Source organism: Podarcis bocagei (genome assembly GCF_964188305.1).
Source record: "Podarcis bocagei genome assembly, chromosome: Z".
NCBI lineage: Eukaryota > Metazoa > Chordata > Lepidosauria > Squamata > Lacertidae > Podarcis > Podarcis bocagei.
The window spans coordinates 33261567-33278127 of NC_138140.1; the positions used below are offsets into that span (position 1 = coordinate 33261567).

The following is a 16561-nucleotide window of genomic DNA, read 5'->3' on the forward strand; positions in this document are numbered from 1 at the left end:
TGCACTAATCCTGTCTGTCTCCCAGGGCCAGATGGCCACGTGACGAGGTACGGGTTGGAATGGCTGCTGAAGAACAGCTACGAAGGGCAGAAGCAGCAGGTCATGCAGCCACGCATTCTCTGGAATGCTCGGATCTACCAGGAAGCCCAAGTGCCCTCAGTGGACTGCCAGAGCTTCCTGGAGACCAACGAGGGCCTGAGAGAGTTCCTGCAAAACTTCTTGCTCTACGGGATCGCATTTGTGGAAAACGTCCCCCCAACCAAAGAAGACACCGAGATCTTAGCAGAGAGGATCAGCTTGATCAGGTAACTGTGTGGGTGTTTTTGGTAAGTGGAAATGTGTCAGGAGCTTGCCTGGGTTGGGTCACAACACTGCTGTACTTCTCCTCTGACTGAGCTGAGAAAGGAGTGTAGCATTCCGGAGTCTTCAGCCTTTGCATTCAGCATCTCCTGCTGATGCTCATAGGGCTGGAAAGAGACTCGGAAGCATTGACCTCTGACCCTGCAGAAGTTGTTGGACTCCAGCTCTCATCAGACCCAGCCAGTGGCTATGGATTATTTTAGTCCAGAGACCTATGAAGTGCTGCATCTTCTCCACCCCTGTGTTAAAAGAATTTAGGCAGGACGAGAGTTGCAAAGCACTTTATATATGCAACGAAGGGTACTTTTTAAAAAGCACATTTTATTTATTATCTTGCAAAGCACCTTCTAAATGCAAAATGTGTGTTCTACCACTGAGATATGGTTTAATCCAGCCTTCAGCTGCCTGGTTCCCTCTAGGGGTTTTAGGCCGCAATGCCCATCAGCTCCTGTGCTAGATGAGGCTGATGGGAGTTGCAGTCAAAAAAATCTGGAGTGTTCCAGGTTTGTTTAGTCCTTGTCTACCTGCATCAGTTGCATCTGGGCCCTGGTGGTTGTGGCATTTCTTCTCATGCACTAGATAATGTGCTCCATGCTGATGTCTATTGAGGATTATTGTGTGGCTGCGCAGAACTGGGGGGAAATGTTTCTTTTTCTTCCTGCTCACAATAAAGAAGGTAGGGGGAAGAGTACCATCTTTTCCTTTAGCATTTGTTCAAGAGCTGCCGGAGCTGAGCATAGAACAAGGAGCAAGTTCTTTTGGCAGGCTGGGAACATTTTAGTGTTCACGCCAATCACTGCTTCCTGTTTTCCCTGCAAAGGTTAGGAGAAACAGCCTCAGCCCCTGGAGACCCAAAGACCAAAGCAGTGCTTGGGACGTCAGAGGAAAGTACAAGGAATGTTTCTCTTCTCCTCCCCTTCCAATTTAAACTGCAGTTGTCAGGCTGACCCTGGATTGCCCTGGGGGATTAGGAAAGAAGGGATTTATACCAGCTGCCTGCCTGCCGGCTCCCTTTCTCTCCAGCCTGGAAGTGGCCTGAGCAGCCTCTTTGGCCTGGGAGCTTTCTAGTCTGTCTTGCTGCTGTGTCTGATAATTGTTCCTTTCAACCCCTCCCATGTGTGGCTTGTTCTTAAGGCTGGATTCTCTTTTCATCTTCTCAAATCCACCCAGATTCTTTCTCGCTTTAGTAAATATTGTTACTTCTGAAAGATTGGCATGTGCAGACAACATTCGGACTTGCTATCCTTAACCCCAGAAGGAAATTCAGGACTGGGTTCAGAGAGAAAAAGCTGAAGTAGGAACAGCTGATTGCGGGTGTTTAGATAAGCAGAGGGAGACCCTCTTGGCAGTTCCATCACACTCAGAAGTTCAGTGGCCCAGGAAAGGGCATTCTCTTTGACAGCCTTTTAAGCTGTAGAAATTCCTCCTCACAGAGATGTGTCTGGAACCTTCAAGATATTGTTTCTGCCTTATGCTGAAGACACTCCTCTTTTGCCCGGACTTTGATACCCGAGATGTGTATTTTCAGGAACTCACCTGTTCTTGTAATTTATTTATATATTGCCCATTCGTCGAAAGATCTAACTCCATGCACGCTTCCAAGTCCATGGAAATTACGTCTGAGCAAACATAGATAGAATTGGTCTGCACAGGTGCTGCTTCACCTGCCCATTCGCATGAATTATCATCAGGCCCACCTGCCGTGGCTTTAGTGGTTGGTGCCAACACAGAGGCCTTTATGTGTGTGCTTCTCTCTCTCTCCTTTTCCAGGGAGACTATCTACGGCAGGATGTGGCACTTCACCTCTGACTTCTCCCGGGGAGACACAGCCTACACCAAGCTGGCTTTGGACCGTCACACAGATACCACTTATTTCCAGGAACCCTGTGGGTATGTTCCAATGGCCCAAGAGGCAGGGACTGACATGGGTCACAAATGCACTGCTCCTTTTTGTCATGATTAGGTTTAAACACATTACTATGTTTAATACTTCTATCCCGGTTACATCTTTAGAACAGCCTACATCGGGCTTCCATCCAAGCGTTGTCTAGGTGATTAAGTAAAAGCCCTCCACCACTGCCTCCTGGGAGAGAGAGTTCTATAGTTTGACTCTGAGCTGCGTGAAACACTTCTTTTAACCTGTGCTAAACCTTCCAATAACTACCCCATTCCCACCCCACCTTACAGGGTTCAGGGAACCCACCCTGCCAGAGTAGTCAGGTTCACTTTACCTCAACAAATGCTGTAGAGTTTGTGGGGCATTCACATTTTGAGTCTGCTATGACTTCAGTCATTGTCAGTAGGGCAGGCTCATTAACAGTGGCTGCACCTGCAATTAGGAGCCAGCCTATTAAGAATCCCAGGAAGCTGTTTTTACATCAGCTAGAGCCGTAGCTCAGTGGTAGAGAATCTGCTTTGCACGAGGAAGGTCCCTGGTTCAACCCCTGACGTCTCTAGGTAAGGCTGGGGGAGAACCCTGTCTGAAACCCCAAGAGCTGCTGCCAGTCAGTGTTGACAGTACTGAGTTAGATGAACCAATGATCTGCCTTGGTATAAGGTATCAGATCAAACTACTTTCCCATCTAGGTCAGTAGTGTCAACTCTGTGGCAGTGGTTCTCTAAAGGTCCTTCACATCACCTGCTTCTTGATTATTTTTGAAAGGAGTACAGTGAAGAACGGAGGGACACGGGTGGCGCTGTGGGTTAAACCACAGAGCCTAGGACTTGCTGATCAGAAGGTCGGCAGTTCAAATCCCTGCAACGGGGTGAGCTCCCGTTGCTCGGTCCCTGCTCCTGCCAACCTAGCAGTTTGAAAGCACGTCAGAGTGCAAGTAGATAAATAGGTACCACTCCGGCGGGAAGGTAAATGGCATTTCCGTGCGCTGCTCTGGTTCGCCAGAAGCGGCTTAGTCATGCTGGCCACATGACCCAGAAGCTGTATGCCGGCTCCCTCGGCCAATAAAGTGAGATGAGCACCAAAACCCCAGAGTCGGCCACGACTGGACCTAATGGTCAGGGGTCCCTTTACCTTTACCTTTACAGTGAAGAATGCAACAGCACAGGGCATCAAGGGACTCCCCAGCTGTGATCATCTCTTCCAGCTTCTCAGAGTGCTTCAGAAAACCAACAGGAAACTAAGCAGTCCTGCCTTTATTACCAGTGACAGCAGTTTGATGTTTTTATTACCCAGTTACGTGAATTTCAAAACCTGGCCATCACCCTAATATAGCCACATTGCAGAGAGCTCCACTACAGAGGAATTTAAGTCCCTTTAACCTGTGGCAATTCCAAACAGCCTGAGCCTGCTTGAATAGCGCTCTGAACAGGTCCTGCAAACATTGACGTTGGACAAGATTTTGGGAGAACGTATCCAGCACAGAGACTGCGAAGTTTAAAATCTCTCTAAGGGTAAAAAAAAAGAAGTTAAAAAGCCTGAGGTTGCACCATTATATTCACCACTATATGTAATATGTTATGATCAAAAAACAAGAAGCAGGTTTCTAGACCTCAAGATTGTAAAGGGAAACAAAAATGCTTTGTAGAATCTCAGAAGCCAGCTGAACTTCAGAGACCTTGCAATATTAGTTTTGCCCCTTCTAATAACTAACAGAAGCAATAGAGAGGGAGAGGGTTTAAACACATTTCTCTACATAAATAGACAAGTGGACAGGAACTGTAGGTTGCTGGCATAGTCTGTGTTTTATATACAGAAGGCTTAGGTCCAGGTCCATTGCAGGCCTATATTATTTAGGCCAATTCCAAACTAGATGCAGCAGTGGAAGTTTTAGCCTTATTCCCTAACTAAATTCAGGTGACTGAACCAGGTGCATATGAGAGGCATTCAGTGGTTTGCATCCAGAAATGCAGATTCAGTAACCTTTTGGCAGCAACCTGAAGTCTGATGTTCCAGGAGCCCAAAGCAAGGAGGAACCAGGTGCTGAGATGAGATACCCTCTTTATCAGGGAATGGATGCTGTGCTTTCTACTCATTTTCTCCCAGGGACTAGACTTCTTTTAATGAGCCAGGAGCCAAAGCGGTAATGACAAGAGTAATGTCAAAAACAGCAGTGGGGAACCCCTGGCCCACAGACCTAGTTATGCCTGTTAGGCCTCCCCATTTGGCCCACCAAGCCTTACCTACCTGCTCTACACCTGATGCCACATATGACATGGCTGAGCCAAAAGAGAGGTTGTAGGCACTGCCAGTTAGCTGATCAATGGTGTCTGAAAAGCCCTGTGCATGGGGCTTTGAAGCACCAACACGCAGCTCATTTTCCATGCTTAACAGAGCACAGGGCTTTGCTTTTCACCTGCACTATTTGGTTTCAAACCACACAGACAAGAATGTGAAACCTGACATTGTGCTTTGGGGTGATTGGCAGGTGGCCGGCTCTGCTCATCTGTCATATTGGGGACAAGGAGAGAGATAAGAATTCTAACTGTTGGCCAGCTCTAGTGTCCCACACCTGGTTTAGAACAAGGCCACTGCAAAGGACCACAAGAGAGTTTGTTGATCTGACCTGTCGGGGCCACTCTTAGAGCCACAGCAGAATCACTTTCCAGGCTACATTCAGTTTCCCTGTTAATTTCCACATTATATTTGAACTTTCGCATGACATAAAGACCATTTCTAGAAATCAAGTGAAACATAGTGGAAGTTTGGTGCTCATTTCCATGTTAATTACTTCCAGAACAAAATCAGCATGCAACTGCATTAACCCAGAAGATCGTGGGAGTAATTGGGAAAATTTGGGGTGATAATGCCAGCCTACATTTCTTTCCTGTGGTTTCCATGGGGAAATGGAAGTACACATGCAGAAAGAGTGATTTTCTACAATAATGTCCATAGTTGGGTCACACCACACCCAGTGACATTTAGCACAACGTTTAGCTGGTACAGTATATTGGTCAAAAAGCCAAAGTTCCATAATGCAACAGGTAATGCATTGTGAAAGGAACAATACAGGAGCATTAACAGGATACCCCCCCACACACACATCTGAATGTACTTATTGCCACCAAGTGACCGGCTCCTTCCTTGCCCTCCACAGCATCCAGGTGTTTCACTGCCTCCGGCACGAAGGGACAGGTGGTCGTACATTGCTTGTGGATGGCTTCTACGCAGCAGAGCAGGTGCTCCAGCAAGCCCCGGATGACTTTGAGCTCCTCACCAAGGTGCCACTGAAGCACGAATATATCGAGAATGTGGGGGGCTGCCACAACCACATGATTGGGGTTGGCCCTGTCTTGAATGTCTACCCCTGGAACAACGAGATCTACTTGATCAGGTGAGATGGCCAGTGTCTGCCCTGGTCTTTGCAGCCCCACAGAGCACTCCAAGTGAACAAAGCTAGAGGTGGACTGAGGCCATTTGAGCCTCTGTCGCCAGTCCTAGGCTTCACCTCCTTTGTGATAGCTACAGTCCTTAAAGGGGCTACACTTGGGCCTGTGGACAGGCAGTTCTTCTCAGGCCCAGGGAAAGCACCTGTGAGGGTCCTGGATCTGTCGTTGAGGAATCTGGTCCGGGGGGCTCTTGCCCAACAGACTCCAGTTTAGCAGCCCCGCTGGTCTCCAGCATCAGGCTTTGTGTCAAGAACCCATTCTGGCTCCTTATGGGGTGACTCTGCAACCTCTTACTTGGTATGCTGGGTGCTGCTGGATTCTAGGGTTGTGACAACATCAGTTGGAGCAGTTTGTGTTCATGCAAACATGGTCGAATTGCATGTTCCACCACCAGAAGAGATACCCAAGTGATTTAACCACCAGTACCTCTTCCTGGGAAGCACTGGGAATTGTAGTTCTGTGAAGGGAATAGTTGTTCTCCTAACAACTCAGCACACTTACCAAACTACAGTTCCCAGGATTCTTTGGAGGAAGCAGTGACTGTTTTAAAGTGACACAATACTGCTTTAAATTTATAGTGCAGATGAGGCCTTAAGCAGTCAGAGTTCAGCCAGAGCTGAGCAGGGATATGATCCTAGATATATCTACAGTCCTTGTTTGTTCCTCTAGCCATCCCAGCAAATAGTCCTGTACCAGAGCCCAGGCGATGCTTCATTGTGGATCTTGTGCTGATAAAATAGTTACCACTTTATTACGGAATCTGGCTGGTCAAGAAGGAAAATCAAGTGTGCTGCAAAATTACCTTCCCCTGGCAAGTTCCTACTGAATGACCCCCCAAAAAATTAACGTTTGCTTTTTTAAAAAAATCACAGGGGTGAAGCTACTAAAAGATGCACCATTTGAGCAAATTTACTGGCTGTGCACACCTTACACCATTCCTGTCCTTCCCTGTAATTTCTGCAGAAAACCCAAGTCCAATTTATGTGTGCACAGGTATAGGGAACTTTTGGCTTCACAGATGTTCCTATACTACAGTTCCCATCATTCATGACCATTAGCCTTACTGGCTGGTGGAAACTGAAGCCTTAACAGCAGGCTCCCTTCATCTGATATACACAAAGCGTTTGCTCCCACTGATAAATAGATATCACTTCTAGCAGTCATGTCTCTGCGGATCCTTAGAGACTTACTGGTTCCCATGTGGGGATTGCAATCCTTAAGTAGTGCACTGTGGATGTTCCCTTCTGCTGCTTTATTTTAGGTACAACAACTACGACCGAGCCGTCATTAACACGGTGCCTTATGACACTGTGCACCGCTGGTACAGCGCACACCGCACTCTCACCGCCGAGCTAAGGAGACCAGAGAATGAGCTCTGGGTGAAGCTGAAGCCGGGCAAGGTAAAGTCATGGCAAGCAGATTGGCATGTGGCTTTGGTGTGGAGGCATTTGGTACTAGCAGCTCAGAGTTAAGTGCTCTTCCACTGCTAAACTACAGAATTAGCCCCCAGAAGACGTAGAGATTGCAAGCAATTTGGATGGCACTAACAGAGGGTTAAAGGGACGTGGGTGGCGCTGTGGTCTAAACCACAGAGCTTAGGACTTGCCGATCAGAAGGTTGGCGGTTCGAATCCCCACAACGGGGTGAGCTCCCGTTGCTCAGTCCCAGTTCCTGCCAACCTAGCAGTTTGAAAGCACGTCAAAGTGCAAGTAGATAAATAGGTACCGCTATGGCGGGAAGGTAAACGGTGTTTCCGTGTGCTGCTCTGGTTCGCCAGAAGTGGCTTAGTCATGCTGGCCACATGACCCGGAAGCTGTACGCCGGCTCTCTCGGCCAATAAAGCGAGATTAGTGCCGCAACCCCACATTCGGTCATGACTGGACCTAATGGTTTGGGGTCCCTTTACATCTACTAAAAGAGGGTTGGACGTGTTCACAGAGGAGAGAGCTATTCATGTCTCTTAGTGACAACAATGGCTGTGTTCTACCCCGACTGCCAGAGCCTCTGCCACTTGCTAGGAATCGCAGGTGGGGAGAGGACTGCCCTGGTCTTCCCTGCAAGCTTCTCATAGGCATCTGGTTGAACACAGTGATAGCAAGATGCTGGACTTGTGGAGCCTTTTTGGCTTGATCCAGCAGGACTGTTCTTTGCTTTGTGTCCAACCTCTTCCATGCAGGAGGGCAGAAATATATGTGTGCTACATCTGAACCATCCTTGTTATCTCAAGGGAAACATGAAGGGAACATACTGAGGCTCCCAGCACTAATTTAACACCAAACTAACATCTGCTCAAGAGTGAAGTGGGCAACACACTCAATTCTCTGTATAAAGTAGCTTTTTATGTTCATATTGTGGGGAACTTCAAACCCACGGGCCAGTTTAGCCCATGAGGCTGTACACCCATCTGTCCAAGGTCTGACATCATATGTGGCATAAGGTGTAGAGCAAGGAAAGATGTGGCTCAGATTGGGGCTGCTCTCAGCCCCCGTCAGTTGAGGGGTGCTGAGAGGGAGACTTTCTGAAGTCATCCCCTGATGATGGTTATGGTGATAATTTATTATTTATATGCTGCCCATCTTGACTGGGTTGCCCCAGCCACTCTGGGTGTCTTCCAACAAAGTAAAAGCATTTAGCACAGTAAAACATCAAATATTTAAAAACTTCCCTATACAGGGCTGCCTTCAGATGTTTTCTAAAAGTCAGATAGTTGTTTGTTTCCTTGACATCTGACAAGAGGGCGTTCTACAGAGCGAGCGCAAATGCCAAGAAGGCCCTCTGTGATGTCACAAATGACTCGAGATGATTGACAGGTGTGTGGACCCACCCAACTTTCAAAGTTGGGGTGAAGGGAGAAAGGAGCCATCTGACTTCCCCCCATCGTTGCTGTAATAAGTAGCCTCATCATGACTACACACAGTTTTATTATTATTATTATTATTATTATTATTATTATTATTATTATTATTATTATTAATTTATACCCCTCCCATCTGCCTGGGTTTTCCCAGCCACTCTGGGTGGCTTCCAACAAAATATTAAAATACAGTGGTCTGTTAAACATTAAAAGCTTCCTTAAACAGGGCTGCCTTCAGATGTCTTCTAAAAGTCTGGTAGTTGTTTTTCTCTTTGACATCTGGTGGGAGGGTGTTCCACAGGGCGGGTGACACTACCGAGAAGGCCCTCTGCCTGGTTCCCTGTAACTTGGCTTCTCGCATGAGGGAACAGCCGGAAGGCCCTCAGCACTGGACCTCAGTGTCCAGGCAGAATGATGGGGGTGGAGATGCTTCTTCAGGTATACTGGGCCGAAGCCATTTAGGGCTTTAAAGGTCAGCACCAACACTTTGAATTGTGCTCGAAAACATACTGGGAGCAGACACATAAACGTACACAGACAGACACATGCTCCTTCAATACGTGGCCTCTCCAGTTCAAGTGGTGGGAAAGACCCCTCTACCTGTGACCCAGATAGTGATGTAGGAGAGCTGGGGGGGGGGGTCACATCTGGTAACCAATGTGCCCCTTTGGTTTCAGCTAGTGCATAGGTAGACAGGTCTAAAAAGCCTGGGATGCAAATTTTCACAGTCCTCTAGCAGCTATGGTGGCTCATTGACCAGAGGTAATGTTTTTAGCATTAACTCTGGAAGTGTATTCTTGATTCTGACCAAACTCAGCCTTCTAGAGCACAATATACCGTATTTTTCGCACCATAGGACGCACTTTTCCCGTCTTAAAAACTAAGGGGGAAAGTCTGTGCGTCCTATAGAGCGAATGCAGGGAGGAGGCAGGCAGGAAAAGCCCTCAAGAGCCCCACACAAGCTTCGCGCGGCTCTTGCGGGCTTTTCCCCAAGAGGGAGAAGGGACTGACGCCGCCAGTCAGTCCCTTCTCCCTCCTCTAGAAAAGCCTTGCACAACCTCTCCAGCCGGGGGGAGGCTTCGCAAGGCTAAAGAGGAAGCCAGGGCAGCGAGCGCGATGCATCCCGTTCGCTGCCCTGGCTTCCTCTTTAGACTTGCGCGCCTCTCCAGCGGGGGTGGTGGGGGTGGGAGGCTTCACAAGGCTAAAGAGGAGCCAGGGCAGCGAGCGCGATCCATCCCGTTCGCTGCCTGGCTTCCCCTTTAGACTTGCGCGCCTCTCCGGGGGTGGGGGTGGGGAGGAAGCCAGGCAGCGAACGGGATGGATCGCGCTCGCTGCCTGGCTTCCCCTTTAGACTTGCGCGCCTCTCCGGGGGTGGGGGGGGGTGGGAGGCTTCGCATGTCTAAAGGGGAAGCCAGGGCAGCGAGCGCGATCCATCCCGTTCGCTGCCTGGCTTCCCCTTTAGACTTGCGCGCCTCTCCGGGGGTGGGGGTGGGGAGGAAGCCAGGCAGCGAACGGGATGGATCGCGCTCGCTGCCTGGCTTCCCCTTTAGACTTGCGCGCCTCTCCGGGGGTGGGGGTGGGGGGTGGGAGGCTTCGCATGTCTAAAGGGGAAGCCAGGGCAGCGAGCGCGATCCATCCCGTTCGCTGCCTGGCTTCCCCTTTAGACTTGCGCGCCTCTCCGGGGGTGGGGGGTGGGTGGGAGGAAGCCAGGCAGCGAACGGGATGGATCGCGCTCGCTGCCTGGCTTCCCCTTTAGACTTGCGCGCCTCTCCGGGGGTGGGGGGTGGGTGGGAGGAAGCCAGGCAGCGAACGGGATGGATCGCGCTCGCTGCCTGGCTTCCCCTTTAGACTTGCGCGCCTCTCCGGGGGTGGGGGGTGGGGTGGGAGGCTTCGCATGTCTAAAGGGGAAGCCAGGGCAGCGAGCGCGATCCATCCCGTTCGCTGCCTGGCTTCCCCTTTAGACTTGCGCGCCTCTCCGGGGGTGGGGGGTGGGTGGGAGGAAGCCAGGCAGCGAACGGGATGGATCGCGCTCGCTGCCTGGCTTCCCCTTTAGACTTGCGCGCCTCTCCGGGGGTGGGGGGGGGTGGGAGGCTTCGCATGTCTAAAGGGGAAGCCAGGGCAGCGAGCGCGATCCATCCCGTTCGCTGCCTGGCTTCCCCTTTGGACTTGCGCGCCTCTCCGGGGGTGGGGGGTGGTGGGAGGAAGCCAGGGCAGCGAGCGCGATCCATCCCGTTCACTGCCCTGGCTTCCTCTTTAGCCTTGCGTGCCTCTCCAGCCGCAAGAGATCTACCAGAGGTAGATCTTAACCCTTGCCTCACCTGGGAGCTTCTCTGGGCAGGAATTCCCTCAGCTTAAGTGAGGTGGGGGAAGTGTGGCAAGTAGGGGGGTACCTACCTAGACACTGAAGCCACATGTCTCTCAGATGAAAATTGGGAGTGGGCATTGTGTGAAGTGCTCTGATGGTGTTTCCTGCTTGGCAGGGGGTTGGACTCGATGGCCCTTGTGGTCTATTCCAATTCTATGATTCTATGATTCTAAGTGGCTGTGGATCTCCTGCTGCAGAACTGTAGGACTGTATAGAGTTGGGAGGGCCACCTGAGGGTCATCTAGCCCAGCCCCCTCACAATGTAGGAATCACAGCTAAAGAACGCCAGGCAGATGGTCCCCCAACCGCTGCTTAAAAGCCTCCAGTGGTGGAGACCCCAAACACCTTCCGAGGTCATAGAATTGCAAGGTTGGAAGGGAACCCCAGGAGTCATCTAGTCCAGCCCCGGTGGACAGCGGGCGCAATCCATCCCGTTGCACAAGACTAAAGATGCTGTGCAAGGCTAAAGAGGAAGCCAGGGCAGTGGGTGCCTGCCCTGGACTGCCTTGTCTTCTTCTTTAGCCGCGCTGGAGAGGTTTAGCTCCTGGCTGGAGAGGTTGCGCGGCTATGGATCCCGTGCGCTGTCTTGGCTTCTTTGCTCTTTGGGGCTGGTGGGGGAACCCGGGCTTCCCCCGCAGCCCCAAGAAGCTCTGGGAGAAGCAGACAGGCTGCGCACAGCCTGTCCGTTGCTCTTTGTGGCTGGGGGGAGGGATAATATTTTTTTCCTTGATTTCCCCCTCTAAAAACTAGGTGCGTCCTGTGGTCCGGTGCGTCCAATAGAGCGAAAAATACGGTACATCAGGAGGCTTAGTTTGGTCAGAATCGGGTATACACGTCTAGTAAATACATTACTTGTGGTCAATGAACCACCATAGCCACTAGAGGGCTATAAAAACTTGTGTTCCAGGCTTTTTAGACTCTCATACCCATGTACTGTCTGAAACCAAAGGGGCTCATGGGTTGCCAGATGCAAAATATATTGGCATTATTTTCAGCTTTCCTACCCCCCACTAAGAGAGTTGTAATGCAAAGCTGTGCAGACAACCCTGGGTTGGGTGGACATATCTTCTGACCCTTGTATAAAGCAGCTTCTTCACTTGTCTTCCATTTCCAAAAGAATGGGGGAGACGAGCTACATGTCTGTTCCTGCTAAGATTACCTAACCAGACGCCAATGATGTAACAGGTATAGGAAGAGTCTTGCAGCGTGGACACAAATTTCCCATTCGTTCTTTCTGCAGGCCCTGTTTGTGGACAACTGGCGAGTTCTGCACGGCCGGGAGTCTTTCACAGGTTACCGCCAGCTCTGCGGCTGCTACCTGACGAGAGATGACGTGCTGAATACAGCCCGCTTCCTGGGGCTGCAAGCCTAGCTTGACCTGGGCTTCCGGAATTTAGGGAATTGCGGATCCAGGAATGAGAGAGCTTTTCGCAATATACCTCACAGACTTGACCTTCTGCTCGCAAGAGGAGGAGAGTTCCCCATGGGATTACTTGATTGTCAGCCAGCCCATGCAGTTTATTTGCCTTTCCCCCCACCCCACACATACACTATCCCAGTTTTTTGGTCTTTTGTTGTCCAACTCCCTTTGGCTTTCACGGCACAATGGACACATTTGGTGCAGGAAGGAATCAAAGTCCGCTGCAGCACTCGAGGTGCCAGATCTTGTTGTGCCTTTTTGCTGTTGTAACTGAACTATAATGCTAACTTTGGTCAGTGGGCATTTTTTACACTGGCACTTCATAGTTTTGCTGACCACAGGACAAGTGAGTGTCCTTAGAAGTGTGGGGAGAGAACGCTCTCCACCCGACACCAGTCTTCAAACACCTTCAAAAATACACAAGTGCCAGGTGTTGGAAGCTTTTAGGGCTGTTCCCATTGCCTGCTGATGGCTCAAACTTGCCATATTGATAGGAAAGCAGCTACAGGAAAATTTGTGGCGAGGGAGGAGAGCTGCATGGCTAGGGCCAGGTACTTATGCTGGGGGTCCTTCTTTACCAGAACTGCAAACGACAGTTTGTGCAACAACAGTGATATCTTCCCCTTCCCCATATCCTGCGTTGTTTTTCTTTTGCCATGATAGCTCCTCCTAGTCCATGATAGCTGCCCTTTCTTCATTTTGGTTCTTGAATATATTTTTTTTGCCTTGTGCTTTTTCTTTTCTTTTCTTTTCTTTTTTCTTTGGCCTTCCAAGGATTTACTCCTACTTCGTTGATAGCCTCTCACCTTGTGAGCAATAGGAAAGTAATTGAATTAGGAGCAGTGGCACTGTCAGGGCAGGACTCTGGGGCAGAGGTCATGGTCCCTACAGCAAAATGAGCATGGAGGCCGACAGACATGGCAGCAGGACTGACTTTCCACATTTTTGAAGTTACTGGAACAAGATGAATGACCATCTAAAGTGAGGAAGGGGTTCCCAGCTGTGGTTTCTTTGGTTAAAAAAATAGAGGTGCTGGTACTCATATCTAGTACCAAGGATGCCAGAACAAAACAAGGCAATGTTCCTCCATACAGGTGGGGAAAAGCACTGACTTCCCATAAGACCAGTGGTGGGCCTACATTTGGGGGGCCCTGACGCTTGCTCTGTTATGGGGGGCCCCTTTGCAACCAGGTATGGGTAACCACGGTTGTCTTCCTCAATGGGGTTGTTTCACGACAATCACTGCAATTAAAAAATAATAATTCAACTACTTCATCTCATATTTTGATTGAAATTCCTATCCCGCAACACTCTACCTTTGCAGCGTTTGTGCTACTGACTCTCAAAATTTGGGATTGTTGAAAAATTAATTGATTTGACTTGTGCAGCTGCACTAAAGTCCCTTCTGGAGCCCCTCTGGGATTAAGGGTCCTAAAGCTTAAGCTTCATTTGTTACATAGTGGATTGGCCCCTGCATAAGACCATTAAGTCCAGCATCTAAAATTAACCATCAGCACTGCTGTTTCGAGGGAAGGCCTGAAGCAGTTGAGCCCTGTTCTAGAAAATATCTCAAGGGGGGGGGGGAGAAACAAAGCCAACTTCCTTAAATTCTGCACTCCTTGAGCTGGGAATCTCTCTGATGGCTGAGCAACTTACCAGTTTTGTTTTTCTACTATGGGCCTTTCTCAGTAGCTGCCTTTTGTACCAGTAGGAATAGGAATAGCACATGGAGGACACATCTGCTAGAATTCAAGTGAATGTCTTAAGTGAAGAAACTGTGCCCAACCACCTCACTGCCTGTACAAAATAGCTTTTTTTGGCCACAAACAAAGGATTCTGTGTATGTGCAGATGAGGTATGAATGTAAGCCATTCACCAGGAGTACCTTCTTATGGGTCCTACCAGCACAGTGGGACTTCTTCCTCTCATGTTGCTGTTCTTGGCCAGGACAAAGTTGGGATATCAAGGGCTGCTATTTCTGGTGACACAGGAAGTCATTACCTGCCATTGCACGAGCCCCTCAAGTAGCATCTAAAGACCCACTTTTTCTGTCCCTGAATTGAATGTAAACTTCCTGCCACCCAGCCCTCATTGGATTTGCATCCATGCTTCAGTTGTTAATCATGGCTAACAATGCAACACTTATTTTCAGATGCAGACTCCTTGCCTATGCCTTCAGTTCACGCAGTTCAGTCTTTTTTTAAAAAAAAAAAGTTTTGTGCATGTTTCTGTTTCTGTGAAATTAGCTTCACAATGTATTTGAGAGTAAATGCCTGAAAATATTTTATATGTTTTTAATCTCAGGCAGAGGGAGATGTTGAAAGAGCTGAAAGAGGTAGTAGAAGGACTGCTGTGGTTTCACATATTTCCACTGCTGAATCTGGCAAGATCTGGGCCAAATCCATTTCCTGTATCTGGAACACCTTTTTGTCAAATAGGGGTTGGCAACTGGCTTCAGCTAGCTAGGCCAGTGGACTTTTTTTCCCCCTGGGAGTAGTTTGGATTTGATATCCCGCTTTATCACTACCCGAAGGAGTCTCAAAGCGGCTAACATTCTCCTTTCCCTTCCTCCCCCACAACAAACACTCTGTGAGGTGAGTGGGGCTGAGAGACTTCAAAGAAGTGTGACTGGCCCAAGGTCACCCAGCAGCTGCATGTGGAGGAGCGGGGAAGCAAACCCGGTTCCCCAGATTACAAGACTACCGCTCTTAACCACTGCACCAAGGAAAGCAGCTCCCCTCTGCACATGATCTGAGGTATGACCAGAATCAGGTACACAGGGTCATTGCTATAACTGACCTTTGACATGCCAAACTGAAGAGAGAGAGACCCATTAAGCAGCTGTGAAAACCTGGTCTCTGTATTAGTAAACAGGAAGTGATGCTGTACTTCCCTGGTGGCATTTTTGGTGCTTGGTGGCTTTCCCTTCATGCATCAAAGTAAGATAAGCTGCTAGATTCCTCCAGGAGTGCCAAAATAAAGATCTAAAGCTGAGTTCTGCATAGAAGTGATGTATTTTGGACAGTACTGCTGCAGCGGAAAGTGAGGGAGGATGGGGAGACTTGTGTCATTTAATGCTTCTCCGGGAAAACAAATCCAGGGCAAGAGTATACATTGTAGCCTAGCCTCCTGTGGTCTTCAAGTACCATACAAGTTGGTCACCAGCAAAGTGTCCAGAGCTGGTTGTTTCCATTACCCTACCAACCCTACCAGCTGGAAACAACCAGCTCTGGACACTTTGCTGGTGACCAACTTGTATGGTACTTGAAGACCACAGGAGGCTAGTACTTGTACCACATCATTGCTGTCTGGTACGGCTGGGTCGACTGTGACCCTCAATATACCGTATTTTTTGCTCTATAGGACGCACTTTTCCCCCTCCAAAAATTAAGGGGAAATGTGTGTGCATCCTATGGAGCGAACGCAGGCTCCTTGGCTTCAGCGATAGCAACGCGAAGCCTCCGAAGCACAGAGGGAGCGCTCCCTCCGCGCTTCGGAGGCTTCGCGTTGCTTTCGCTGAAGCCTGGAGAGCGAGAGGGGTCAGTGCGCCACCTGAAGCCTTTGGAGCACAGCGCGAGTTCCCGCTGCACTCCGCAGGCTTTGGGTTCCTTTTGCTGAAGCCGGGAGAGCAAGACTCTCCTGGCTTCAGCAGAGAGGGAGAGCTGTGCAGCGCCCCTTCAGCCAAGCGGGAGGAGAAATGGAAGGGGCTCCGTTTCTCCTGCCGCTTCGCTGAAGGGGCGCTGAGCAGAGAGGGGGAGATTTTTTCCCCTTGTTCTCCCCTTAAACAAGGTGCGTCATATGGTCGGGTGCATCCTATAGAGCGAAAAATACAGTAACTGCTGGACTCCTAACTCCAATCACCTCTGACTGTTGGTTATGCTGGCTGGGGCTGGTGGGAGTTGTAGTTCAACAACATCTAGAGGGTGTAGGTTCCTCAGCCCTTTGTGGGGCTTCCTCAGTGACCTAAAATGGTTCTAATTCCTCTATGAACTTTTTATTTGACATTTGTTAGCATACAGGACCATTCAGGTTTGGGGGAGTGAGTAGGGCAACACACATAATTTCCCTGCTTGTGTTAGCTCTTTTAAAAAGTGTGGAACATCATGATCAAGCTGATTGTGATGCAATAGCCCAATACGGAGGCACCTTTTCATGCAAACACACCATCTTTCTGTGAATCTTTCTGAGTCATAAACCTCACCACCAGCCATACGTGCTC

General features: G+C 49.4%; 1 protein-coding gene and 1 long non-coding RNA gene across 3 annotated transcripts in view; one reads left to right on the plus strand and one right to left on the minus strand.

Moving 5' to 3' along the window:
- TMLHE (trimethyllysine hydroxylase, epsilon) overlaps window positions 1-13920 on the plus strand; it is a 29145-nt gene extending 15225 nt beyond the window's left edge. For both annotated transcript variants that reach the window (XM_081179114.1, XM_081179115.1), the window contains exons 4-8: window positions 26-305; window positions 2131-2250; window positions 5412-5648; window positions 6965-7103; window positions 12163-13920. In XM_081179114.1, the coding sequence (XP_081035240.1) occupies window positions 26-305; window positions 2131-2250; window positions 5412-5648; window positions 6965-7103; window positions 12163-12294 (908 nt within the window). In that variant the 3' untranslated portion in view covers window positions 12295-13920. The remainder of the gene's footprint in view (window positions 1-25; window positions 306-2130; window positions 2251-5411; window positions 5649-6964; window positions 7104-12162) is intronic.
- LOC308578639 lies at window positions 13076-15885 on the minus strand. The gene is made up of 2 exons (XR_014004057.1): window positions 15059-15885; window positions 13076-14829 (listed from the first exon to the last, which is right to left on the minus strand). It is a non-coding gene; the product is annotated as an uncharacterized lncRNA (long non-coding RNA).
- Between the last annotated feature and the right edge of the window lie 676 nt (window positions 15886-16561).